Source organism: Ochotona princeps, chromosome 23 (assembly GCF_030435755.1).
Source record: "Ochotona princeps isolate mOchPri1 chromosome 23, mOchPri1.hap1, whole genome shotgun sequence".
In the NCBI taxonomy this organism is placed as follows: Eukaryota; Metazoa; Chordata; class Mammalia; order Lagomorpha; family Ochotonidae; genus Ochotona; species Ochotona princeps.
This window is the reverse complement of record NC_080854.1, coordinates 18,876,154-18,889,361: the sequence shown is the minus strand read 5'-3', so window position 1 is coordinate 18,889,361 and position 13,208 is coordinate 18,876,154. Positions and strand designations below refer to the sequence as shown.

Sequence of the window (13,208 nt, the reverse complement as noted above, 5' to 3'; positions counted from 1 at the left end):
GTGGTTTTAGATATTACTAACAATAGCAGATTTATTTTAATGCAGCTTAACTTTTCTATTGAAATTAGGGTAATGAAATCTCCTTTGAGAGACACTACAGTGCATTTCTTTAAAAGGTACACTAGGGTATTATTAATTCTCATTGATAATATACTTATTTCTGATTTTCATTTCTCATTGAAGTATTTGTTCTTATTTGAAAATGTTGTAAAAATTATCTTGGGGCCGACGCCATGGCACTGTGTGTTAAGCCTCTGTCTGTGGTGCTGGCATCATGAGATGGCTTGCAGGTTCGAGACCCAGTTGCTCCACTTCTCATCCAGCTCTCTGTTTATGGCTGGGAAAGCAGCTGAAGGTGGACCCAGTATTTGGCCCCCGTACCCACGTGGGAGACCTGGAAGAAACTACTCTCTTCTGGCATGGAAGCAGTCCAGCTCTAAATGAACCAGTTGATGGAAGAGTCCTGTCTTTCCTTCTCTCCATATAAACATGCCTTTCAAATAAAAATAGATTTTTGAAAAACTTATTACCCTGAACTGTATTTTAAACTATTCTGAGTTTTCATTTATGATTACTAATGCTGCTATTCTAAAATTTGCATAAATTCTTTAAAAATAAACTGAGTGCTTGCAATGTGCTTCTGAAATGTTAAAACTGGCAGGTTTATTTTTCTCAGCATGAAGCCAAAAGATCTTAAAAACACTTTATTTTGAGAAAGCAAATTTTTATCTGGGACAGTTAGAAGAACTTATTTTCGAATGGTTTGCTTTGAAACACTAAAACGTTAATGTTGGGAAGCTCACACAGTTGAGATGGATTGTGCAGATTTATATACACATATTGCTGAAGAATTTTTCAGGCAGATCATTACTGATAATCTGTGTATTTTACCTTCTTTGCCGAGTCATTAACTTGCTTAACACATCATGTAAGGAAGGTTCAATGATATTGATATTGTTTGTTTTATGACTAAGAAGCTGACCGGAAGAATATGAGCTCTAAAAATGCTTCTCTATATTATATTGTTCATATGTGGGGATCTGGTGTAAGATTGATCTGTTTTGGAGATCATGAAAGGATGCTTGTGAAATGTATAAAATACCTCATTTTAAAGCAGCCTAACATATAAACTCATTATGGAAGACAAATCCCATGATCATGCTACCTGTGAGTTATTGTCAAGGTGTGGTCCCAAGGTATATGGAATTTTGCATGTTTATTAATGGAGCTATTCAGTGGTTGAAGTTCATTTTCTTTGCCCGTGGATGAAGGTATACTTGGTCTTAGGACTCCAGAGGTCACATGTAAAATACATAACCATGATATTTCATTAAGATATTCCTGTTTGGGATTCAACGATTTTTTCAAATTCTTCAAAAATTTCTTATTTTGCTCTAGAGGGTGGGCTTGAAAGAAGTCTTACCATTCATTTAAAAGGAAAATTCTCAGAATCTGGGTAGACTTGAAGGAGCCTTGGTAGGGGATTCTTTCATTGCCTTTTTAAAATCCACCTAAAATTTATTTTGCTTTTTCTTATTCCTATAGAGTTATCAGCTGATGGTTGTTCAGAACACTGTTGAGGTGGCTCAGTTCCGTAACAACAATCCAGATTTTTTGCAACTTGCTGAGCCATTCTGGAAGGAACTCTCCCAGCTTCCCTCTCTGTATGAATACAGTGCTTATCGAAGATTAATTAACTTGTATGGGACACATTATCTGCAATCGGGGTCCTTAGGAGGAGAATACAGAGTTCTATTTTATTTGGATTCAGAAAAACTCAAACAAAATGGTACAGTATAAAAATTGTCATATAAAAGCATTTTAAGGATTTTAATGGGGGAATAACATGTGGCTAAACCTAAATTTTGATGAATAGAGACTTAACTTGCAAAGGAATCTGAAACCGCAAGTATCATTGTACTTAACTCAAAGTCTTACAGATTTTAAGAAAATACTGCCTATTCTTGAATAGTATCCCAAATTAAACCATTATCTTTATTCATTATCTGCAAGAGAGTGTTGGTTAGACTTTAGAATATTTTTTAGCTTTTCCTGTTTCTAAGGTTAAACAATTATTTCTCCAGGAAAGTGGATTTGAGAAACTTAAGGCTAATCAAGAAATTAAAATATTTTTAAAGGAGTTCTTGATATTGACTTATCATCCATAATTCCTTTAAAAATATCTCGAAAGGTTCTCTGAATATTGTAGAGTTGAAGCAATAGCAGAAGTTTTGGACATACCTTTCTCTGTCACCCAGTGAGATGGGCTCTATTGTCGCTGTCCCAGGAGGGACAGTGCTGTGCTGAGATTCATCCAAGGTCACATGGATTGTAAGGTGGATACTAAAACCCAAGTCTAACTGACTCAAAATTAGCTTAGCTTATTCCCTATGCTGTGTTGCTATTGAAGCAAAACAAAACACACACACACACGAAAACCCCTGCTTGGTATTTGCTAGAATCAGGTCATGCCATTGAATTAGTATTTTGTCAACACTGAGAAGAGTGTTGTCTGCATCTGTGCAAGTGTGAGAGGTTGGGGTGGGGTCTTCACCATCATTCCTCCACTCACAGATCTTGTGGCTCTGGCTTAAAAATGTTCTGAGTCCAAACTTCAGCGAAGGCCCACACTCTCTTCTCCATTCCAGCGCTTCCTCGAAGTCTTTCTCCACAGTAAACTCTCTTATAATATGGAAGAAGAATAGGACTTAATAAGATTAAGGATATCTTATGACTTTTCCTCCCAGGTGAACATCATAGTATTTCTACCTTTCTGTTAGGCCAATAGTTGTTTGTTTGTTTGTTTTTAGGTCGCTACTAGTTAAAAACTTAGCTAGAATTTGAATTTTTCCCAGGCTCAAAAAAGCAGGTTTATTTTGTTTATTTTGAAAGTCAGATCTAAAGAGAGAGAGAGAGGTGCAGACAGTTTTCCATCCAGTGGTTCACTTCCTATGTGGCTGCAATGGCCAGGTCTGGGCTAGGCCCAAGCCAAGAAGCCAGGAGCTACATCTTGGACCATCTTTTTTTTTTTAATATTTATTTATTTATTTAACTGGATAGGCAGATTTACAGACAAAAAGAGAGACAGAGAGAAAGATCTCCTATCACCTGGCTTACTCCCCAAATTGCTACAGTGACTGGAGCCTATCCAATCTGAAGCTAAGAGCCAGGAGCCTCTTTCAGGGCTCCCATGCAGGTGCAGGATTCCAAGCCTTTGGGCCATCTTCTTTTGCTTTCCCAGGCCATAAGCAGGGAATTGGATGGGAAGCAGGGCCGCTGGGATTAGAACTGGCACCCAGATGGGATGACAACATTTGCAGGAGGATTAGCCTGAGTGGACAGAACTAAAATAGCAAAAAAAAAATACCCTTTCCCCCCTGGTATTCGGCCTTTCGGTTACTTGAGCATGTACTTGTTATGCTACTCTTGAGTAGATAGTCTCAGTAACAGCAAGCAACCTCTTAAGTGTCCCTGTTCCTCATCTCGGCTACTTTTACAGAAATGTAGTGAAAGTAGAAATCAAGCATCCTCTTTGTGCTTTTCCCTCCCAGGTTTTGAATCAGTGGAGCAGAAGCAATGTCGTTCCTCAAAGTACCAGTTTTTGTTTATATCATCATCAGATCACTCATGCAAGGACCTGGAAAAAGCTTTAAAATCAGCTTCAGGTAAATGAGAAGCAGTATGCTTTATAAACTTAATCTGTCTCTTCCTCCTTCTCTGTCTCCACCTCTTCTCCCTTTTGTCTCCATTAATAATTAATTCTTGCTCTCCAAAGACTTTTGAAGTTTTAGTAGTGGTTGTTCCTTACAGTTTTCATTTTTTTTAAATGAAAAAGGTTTATTTATTTTTATTGGAAAGACGAATTTACAGAGAGAAGGAGATACAGAGAGATCTTTTCCCACCAGAGAAGAACTTTTGTTATAGTTGATGAATCTGCAGTGACACATCATGACCACACTAAGTGTATTTTTTTGAAAGATTTGCTTATCTTATTTCAAAATCAGTGTTACAGAGAGTGAGGGAGAGACAGAGAGATACCCCGTCTGTTGATTCATTCTCCAAATGGTTCCAAGGGCTGAGCAGGGCCAGTCTGAAGTTATAAGTCAGGTATTTCTTCCAGGTTTCCTACATGGAGCACAGGCCCAAGGCCTTTGGCCACCCTGCAATGCTTTTCCAGGGTGTTAACAGGGAGCTGGATCAGAAGTGGAGCAGCCGAGACCAGAACCAGTACCCTCATGGGATGCTAGTCTGCTATGCCACCATGTCAGCGGCACAAAGTTCATTGTTTATATTGGGGTTAATTCTTGTTGTATGTTTTATGGATTGTGACAAGTGTAAACAGACATGTGTCCCTCCGCTGTAGTATTGTACAGAATAGTTGCACAGCACTCTGGCCACCACACACGTTTAGTGTCTCTACAATTTTGCTGAATCCAGAATTCAGTGGATTACTGTTCAGTTCTTTTAGGCTCTTTACTTTTAGGCCTTTGTTTAATTTCTGTTGTGCATCATGAATCATTTCACTTGATTTCTCCTACATAGGAACTCAGAATAACATCTTACGAGGTATCCCGTTGGTTGTCAGAGGAGGAGATACAGGCTTGTTAGCTGGCCTTAACTGGTTAGATCTGAACAATCCCGCTGGAAACAGAAGACGATATTCTAGCTGGGCAGAATCTGTGACTCATGTTCCCAGCGTCATCAAGCAAAAGGTATGTGCTGGTCTGTTTAAAGCAGTAGGAAGCAGTCATGTTTATTTGCATTTGGAAAATGAGATTAAATTAAGATGGTTAAGCAGAGATGACTGTAATTAGCATTTTCTGTATTCCAGTTATGTTTTGTGTGGTATGTTTTGTGTGCATATATAATGTTCAATTTTAAAGGTTAAATGTCCTGTAAATCCCAAAAGAAATTAATGGCAGAATTTGCATTTTGTAAAACTTTTGACCTAAACTTGATTATGTTTTCATTGGTCCCTAACTCAGATGAGTTAGAGGCTTGCAAGAGGAATGTATTCAGGTTTGTTTGCTTGTCATCTGCCAGGTCACCTTTCTTCTTGGGGCCGTGGCTCTTGGGATCCTGAAGCCATATAAATGAAGGCAGCAAAACTGGATGGCAGAATTTTAGCACATTTTATTGATAGAGTCAATTCTTTTACAACACAATATATATATTCCTGAGTAAAATAGCAAAGACCATAGCACTTACAGGTAAAATGGAGTGAGGGACACCCCATTTTGAAGCATCAGCTTTGACACTCACAGGGAAAATGATAGGTACCACTGAAAACAGTAACGTAGTTTTATGCATAGTAGTTTATTAAGAAAAGCATTGGGATCATTGTCATGGCTTCGATCTGCTTGTTTTAAGTTCTCTGGGACAGAGTTCCCTATCTCCACATAAGAATTGAATCTGGGCCCGGCGCAATAGCGTAGTGGTTAAAGTCCTAGCCTTGCACACCTGGCATCCCATATGGTTGTCGGTTCTAATCCTCTCAGCCCTGCTTCCCATCCATCCCCCTGCTTGTGGCCTGGGACGGTGGTTGAAGATGGCCCAGAGGCTTGGGACCCTGTACCCGCATGGGAGACCTGGAAGAGCTCCTGGCTCCTGGCTTCGGATTGGCTCAACTCCAGCCATTGCGGTCACTTGGGGAGTGAACCGCTGGATGGAAGATCTTCCTCTCTGTCTCTCCTTCTCTCTGTATATCCGCCTTTCAATAAAACAAAATCTTAAAAAAAATGGAATCTTTCAGAGTTTGAAAAAAAATTTTTTTTAAAGATTTATTTGTTTTTATTACAAAGTCAGATACATAGAGAGGAGGAGAGACAGAGAGGAAGATCTTCCGTCAGATGACTTACTCCCCAAGTGAGCGCCACGACCATAGCTGGGCTGATCCACTCTCGACTGCCTTCCTAGGCCACAAGCAGGGAGCTGGATGGAAGTGGGGCTGCCAGGATTAGAACCGGCACCCATATGGGATCCTGGCGCATTCAAGGTGAGGACTTTAGCCACTAAGCCACCATGCTGTGCCCCAGAGTTTGAAAATTTAACTTCATTTGTTTCTTACTGTAATTTAAGTACATTTCCTTTTTGAGTATCCTCTATAGAGGTGTTAATGGATTGTCTTTAAAATAATCTAATATTAACTAGAAAATGAGTGTGTTGTTTTCTTTTTTCTCAATTTTATGCTTGCATACGATACATAAATATATTCCTCCCTTATCTGATCTTTCTTTATTGTTCTTAGGTTTGTCTTGAATTTGTCGCAAAATAATAAATTTCTTTCTTTTTAATTCAAGCAATAAAGAATGTATAATACTTCACAGTTATCTTTGATTTTGTTTTCCAGAATTTTTGTTATTCATGGAGAACTGATGTAAACAATATTAAAAGAGAAATTTTAGAAAAACAGCTATAAATTTATCTATTTTATATAGTACTATTTTATCATTAATTATTGCTGTTATGCTCACAATGGATCTAATTTATAAATTGAATACTTTATAATAGATATTTATTTATAGGGAAAGCAGTATATCCAGGGTTTGGTACCATCCATGGTTTCAGGAATCTACTGGAGATCTTAACAGTGTTCCCAGTGTGTTAAGGGGGTACTACTATAGTCATTATAAGAGAAACTTTAAATTTTGCTTGAGTGAAGAGTGTGTCTAAATGTGAAAAGAGCAGCACCCTCGTTACTAATTCTGATGTCTTTGTCTACACAGCTGACTCCTTTATATGAGCTGGTAAAGGAAGTGCCCTGTGCTTCTGTGAAAAGACTCTACCTGAAGCGAGCTCTGGAGGAATATCTGGATGAATTTGACCCCTGTCATTGCTGGCCTTGTCAAAACGGTGGCATGGCCACTGTTGTGGGGACTCAGTGTCACTGCCATTGCAAACCAGAAACTTTCGGCGTGGCGTGTGAGCATGGAGTCCTCATAGGGGATCAGGCAGGTCAGTCAGCTGATTGTTCTGGAGTTGGTTGCTCACACCGTGAAGGGAACTGATTACTCTCCTCTGCCCTCTGGAGTGTGTGTGTTGGACAGTACACAATTTCGAATCTCCTTGCTTTCCCCATCTTTTTTGTTAGAGCCACCGTGGTTAAGCTGCTTTAATGTTTGTCTACTTAAACACCTGAATTAACAGTCCCACTATGCCCTTCACTCCCTATTCTCTATTTTCCATCCTTCCATAGTTGCCTCATGATTTTGGTAATAAGGTCTGTGGAGCTCAGGTTGCATTGGCTAACCTTTCTAGTGACAAGCTCTTCGAAGCATCCCTATTTCGGTTTTGGGTTGTGTGCCATCTGGAATCATTCACAGATATTTGTTGCACATCTGCTAAGTGTTCAACAGGGTGCATGATGCTTCAGGCGTTTAGTACCAGACTGTGGGAAATTGACTTTTGGAGTAGTTGAAATATGACTAATTTATAGATATTTGTTTTTACATTCATGTATATGTTTCTGCTCTGTAGAAAGCTCATTCCTTAAGATCAGGGATGTTTGATTCTTTTCCTTACTCCCAGAGCTTGAAATAAGTTTTGGTTCACAGGCTTCATTAAGTGAAGGTTTGCTGAAGGAATACATACTTGATTATAGTTGCTTATAGACAAACGTGAGGAAGGCATCCTGGCCCAGGCTGTTTACCCTAGTGGCCTAACCTGGTAAATAACATCACCGTGGTTCATTCCTGTGTGGTTTACATTTCCATGTATCTATAAAATGAAAGTATTCTCTGCTGGTAAGGTTTGGGACAACCATCCCAATGTTTTAGTTTAATTTTACCTCCTATTAACATACTCCAGGGGACAACTTTACTAAACAGCTTCCTAATTGCAGTAGTATGATCATGAAAAGTTCAAGGGAAACTGTTATGCAACTTAGTTTAGGTGTGATTTGTAATGGTTAAAGATCAGGTGTGGAGTTGGGAAATAGAGAGTAGGAGGAGCTGAGAAAGAACAAGTGAAACACCATCACTTCTGGGGAACGGTTTAGGAGCTCACTCCAGCTAGAGAAGCAAAGCTCCTGGAATATAGGACAAATTCTCTCTTTTTTTAATGCAGAAAATTTGATGGGTGGCCAGGGTGGATTGTCAATGTGCCTATAGAATGAAGGATGCTGGAGTGAGCTAAAATGAGTGATTGAAAAATATGTTTCCTGTTTAATGCACTTTCTCATGTTGTATGGTGCCAGCCCTGGGGTTAGAGTACCCAGTGGGTTGTGTGATACCTCATAGCAATCACTGCATTAATGACAGTAATTTATTTGATTTACTGAGAAACTGTGAAGTGAGAAAAAAAGGCTGGATTCAGCCAGAAGACTAGTTTACAATCTTAATGTGGCTCTTGGCTGCTATTACAACACTGGGGACAGCATTAAATGCATTTTCCTTACATTCCATTTCTATTAAATGAAAATAGTAACAGATCTCATTCTCGTATTGATTTGTGTTCTGAGATATAAAGAAATGATACAATATATATGACAGTGCTAGTGCTTTGAAATGATTGTGCTATAATCAATAAGTTTAGCATATTATTGTAAGCAGTTGAGTCTTAATACATTGTGTGGCACCCTTTTGGCCACTGTGGAAAACCTCAGTGAACAGAAGGAAGATCAGTGGCCAGAGCTGTCCCTTTCCTCCACAAGCACATCAGCAGAAGGCCCAGCGCTCTTCTCTGCGGTCTTTCCCTCCAACAACTTAGTAAGTGATCTCTTTTATCTTACAGAAGGGATTGATGGAGGTTGGAGCTGCTGGTCCCCGTGGGGCTCCTGTGTTCAAGGGAAGAAAACTAGGACTCGGGTGTGCGATAACCCTGCTCCCAGTGCGGGTGGGAAATCCTGTATTGGAGAAACCACAGAAAGCAGACAATGTGAAGATGAGGAGCTACAGCATTTGCGGTAACCAGACCTCTTGACAGTTACATAGAACAAGTGCCCTCTGCAGTAATTCCCGACAATACATAATTCCCTCCACCTGAAGATTTAGAAGAGGGTGGGCATTTAGCCTAGTGCTGAGGATGCCATTTATGATGCCCTTGCTCCTTATTGGAATACCCTAGCTTGAAAACTGCCTCTGGCTCTTCACTTCATCTTCCCGCTAAGGCCAACCGTGGGAGGTAGAGATAAGGCTTCAAGTGATTGCATTCCTGAAACTCACATGGGAGACATGGACTGAGCTGTCAGCTCTCCGCTTCGGCCCTGACCCAGTCTTGCTTATTGCTAGCGTTTAGGAGTTGAGCCAGTAGACAGGAGCTCTCTGTTTTGTTTTTGTTTTTGTTTTTGTTTTAAAGTTAAATGGCACTTTGTATCAGTGGTTGTCTTGTGCTTTGGTACTGGGGTCAGTTGTAGGAGAGAAAGGCACGCGATGGCTAACTTGAGCTCGTGTGCTTCAGGTTTTCCTGAAACCAGTGTTACCAAAGGCAGGGCAGCTGAGGGCAGTCGGTTGAGATAAGCAGAAGCTTAGGCATCAAGCAGACCTGCCACCAACTTGCTGTGTGCTCTTGGGCAAGTGACTTGTAACATCTCTAAACTTAGAATTACACTAGTAGGTAAATCTTTAATAATAGAATGTTGTTAGAATCCAGTAGGATTAAATATAATTAATAGAGTACCTAGCACATACTAAACATTCAATCATTTTGGACTGCTTTTCAAGTAAACCCTTGTCCCATATTAATTTTCTTTTTTGGATTAAACATAAAGGCAGATGTTTGAGATAGGCAATAATTTGGCTGATGATCTAAGTAATCTGGCACCATTTTTCCTTGTAAAATGTGTTTCAAAATTGCTTAGTTGGTTCAAAATATCCCAAGGTCAGGATTCTTTGTGTGACACTCCACCGTTTCACACTGTTAGTAATCTCTTCGTTAATAGGGACTTGCCAGAAAGTTCTAGCAAGATTGTTTGGAGATTACATAGATTGAAAAAAGGGATGAGGTGTTTGGTGTCTGGCAGCAACGTAAGTAGTCTTTGGTGTTTTGCAGTACAACAACAACCAGTATTTCTTGACTCGGAAACCTGGAGAACATACTGGTGGAAGAGAATGTTGTTTTCATTGTACGTGTCTATGGGAGGAAGATTGTACTGGAGAAGGGCTCTGCCTGGTGCATGCATTTCCCCTGCCATTGGACATGCACATAGCGAGGGGCACAACCTAAGGGATAATTGGGAGAATTTTCGCTATTCATGGTGCTCGAGGAGGAGAAGTATCCTCTTGCTCAGTGTGGTTGAATTATGATCAATGTGTCATGTTTCTGGGTAGGCTCAGACTGTTTTGAGAGCCTAGTAATCCTGTTGATACAGATGCTTGTATTCCCAGGCTATTTCTGGCACTTTCTCTTGTATTCTCTGTCTGAGGGAGGAGATAACGCTGGTGGTATGTTGACCACAGAGGTGCTATTAAAAGGTGGTGTTTAGTGATGGATGGCACAAAGTATCATCATCTTATTACAAGCTCCTCCTAGAGGTAGTTGTTGTGATGGTCAAGTGTAAAGGACTATAAGGAGTGCCATTAGTGAAATGGTATTAGGGCTTCTGTTCCCCCATCTTCTTTTAAGGCTTAGCACTCTTACATCAAACGTTTTTAAAACTTGCTTTCATCAAGGCTTTTATATGTATATAAATAACATATAAAAATAAATATGTGTATGTGTATATATATATATATCAATCAGGATTTGTATATATGTATATATACATATATACTTATGTATTAGAATATATGTAGAATATATATATATATATATAATATATCAGAAAAAATGTGGATGCTGCAATTCCTTACTTGCCTTTTTGTTTTATGAGAAGTAGAAAAAGCATAATTGTTGTAGTCTAATTTACTGGACATGAATCCAACCTTGGTATTTATTAGTTCATAAATTTACACAAATAATTCAAGCTTCCTGAGCCTCTACTCTTTGTATCTTATAAAACTGCTGTGAGTTTGACTTGAGATAGCAAATGTTATGTAAGTTACTGCTAAGGTAGTTGGTATATAGTGAATGCTCAGTAAAAAATGCTTCAAATGCTGTGCTGTGGCTTTCTTGGGATCACTGACTTTAGTTATTTTATTTTCAATACAAAAGTGTATGTTAAAGGTGTTTCAGAACAAAAGGCAAGAGACACAACAGATTATTAAATAGGTGACCCTTAGAAATCAGGTAGAGTAGGTGTATTATTCAAAGGCCTTTTCTTCTTTTCTTTTTGTTTTTCATGTTTCTTATGTAGTGGCTATTTAAATCACTGTCTTTCCATGGTTTAAGTTTATGTCTGAGTTCTCTACCACAAGATGGGATCAGATTTGGCTCTAAAAATGATGTGGTTGTTTGGCTCAATGGTTAAGATGTTGCTTGGAATGCCCGCATCCCACATGGTAGTGCCTGGGCTCACATCCCAGCTCTGCTTCCAATTTCAACTCCTTGCTAATGAACACCTTGACAGGTGGCAGACGATGACTCAGGTGCCTAAGTCTCTGCCACCTGCACGGGAGACCAGAATGGAGTTCCAGGCTTCTGGCCCTTCCTAACCCCAGTTGTTGTGGGTGTTTGAGGAGCTAACCGGTGGATGAATGCTCTCTCCATGTATTCCTTTCTCTCCATGTCTCTACCATTCAATAAAAATAAAAACATAAATTGAAAAGTTTAAAAAATGATAAAAAACACATCGATACACTTAGGTGAGTGGAGTTATTTTAGATACATAGAAACAGTTCAGTGTAGTACAAACTGCTTATTAAACTGTAGAAATTAATCAAATTAATCATAACTCATTTCTTTCTTTTTTTCTTTCAGGTTACTTGAACCACATTGCTTTCCTTTATCTTTGGCTCCAACGGAATTCTGTCCATCACCACCTCCCTTGAAAGATGGATTTGTTCAAGTTGGTTATGAAAGATATTTTTGTCTTTATAGTACTGCAAGTTCTATCTCTCTATTGAGGCCATAATGCAGTTCCATTTACTGTGGTGAAATGTGCTATAAATATTTTCTATGTACATTTTTGTTTTAGTGGGGAGGGTTTCAGTATATGACTTTTATTCTTCAACCCAAGGTGATTAGAATTTTTGAAGAGGCACTATTTCTTTTGAGGTATTGGCAATCAATATGGCTACCCAGTAATTTAGAAATGTGATTATTCTACAGAACTGCTAAACAACTGCCACTCTGGATATTAACATATACATCTATTAGGCTTCCTTTATTGGCACTCAAAGAAGTCTTTTTTACTTATAAATGTGGGAGTGGGGATGAAGTACTAGGCTTTTTTTCAGGAGTCAACAAGATCAGTGTCTTATGAGATGTGGGTTGTTACAGCGATTTTGTTGTTCAGGAAGGAACATGAATCATCCCCCACTTATCATTCTGGGGGAATTTCCTTGCTCTGGAGCCTTTTTAATTAGTGCTGTTCCAAGTGCTTGTTATGATGAGGCTTTGGCCCCAAATGTCATAGAAATCTCTTCATGGCTCACACATTAGATACTGTCATCAGGACTCTCAATCTGCCAGCCTTGCTTTCTCCATGAAAATTTGCCAATCAAATTTCATGTCCTTGAGTGTATCTTACTGAGAACTTAACTTCCCCTGATTTTGGTATTGTTGGAAGATGAAAGGGGCATGTATATGTCTGTGTGTGTGTGTGTGTGTGTGTGTGTGTGTGGAGAGAGAGAAAGAGAGAGAGAGAGAGAGAGAGAGAGAGAGAGAGAGAGAGAGATAGAGAGAGAGAGAGAGAGAGAGAGAAAATATGAACCTAGCATCCTAATACCCCTGAGCCCCTGACAGTTGCTGTAGCTCATGGCATTACTCAGTGAAACTTGCTCAGAGGACAATGCCAATATATAACTCTTAGATTTCAGTGAACAATGAAGCTGTTATCCCAAACTCCAGTGTTACATGGAGCCTTCTTAGGAGCCAGAGTTTCCCCATACTTATTTGACTGGCTACATGAAAGTCAGCCAGGGAACTCAAGATAGACATTGCTACATATCCTTTGCCCTCTATTTTTTTCTGATCTGATAGGCTCAAGGTAAAGCTTGTGGGTCTGATTTTCTAAATTTCTCTAATAGACTCTGATACAGGACCAAGTTTAAACCCTGTTGAGTTAGATTCCTTCTTGAATTCCGTTTGCTCCATAGAGGAAGACTTATGGGGCTACTATCAAAGCAGAGTATTTATCCTTTCTCATTTTCCTCAAAACTCAAAGTCAACTT

The 13,208-nt window shown here is 39.3% G+C and overlaps 1 protein-coding gene across 1 annotated transcript in view; it reads left to right on the top strand.

Moving 5' to 3' along the window:
• C7 (complement C7) overlaps nt 1–13,208 on the top strand; it is a 47,387-nt gene that overhangs the window by 22,606 nt on the left and 11,573 nt on the right. The window contains exons 8-13 of the mRNA XM_058680042.1: nt 1,546–1,789; nt 3,552–3,665; nt 4,543–4,712; nt 6,726–6,954; nt 8,731–8,902; nt 11,794–11,881. Coding sequence (XP_058536025.1) covers nt 1,546–1,789; nt 3,552–3,665; nt 4,543–4,712; nt 6,726–6,954; nt 8,731–8,902; nt 11,794–11,881 — 1,017 coding nt within the window. The remainder of the gene's footprint in view (nt 1–1,545; nt 1,790–3,551; nt 3,666–4,542; nt 4,713–6,725; nt 6,955–8,730; nt 8,903–11,793; nt 11,882–13,208) is intronic.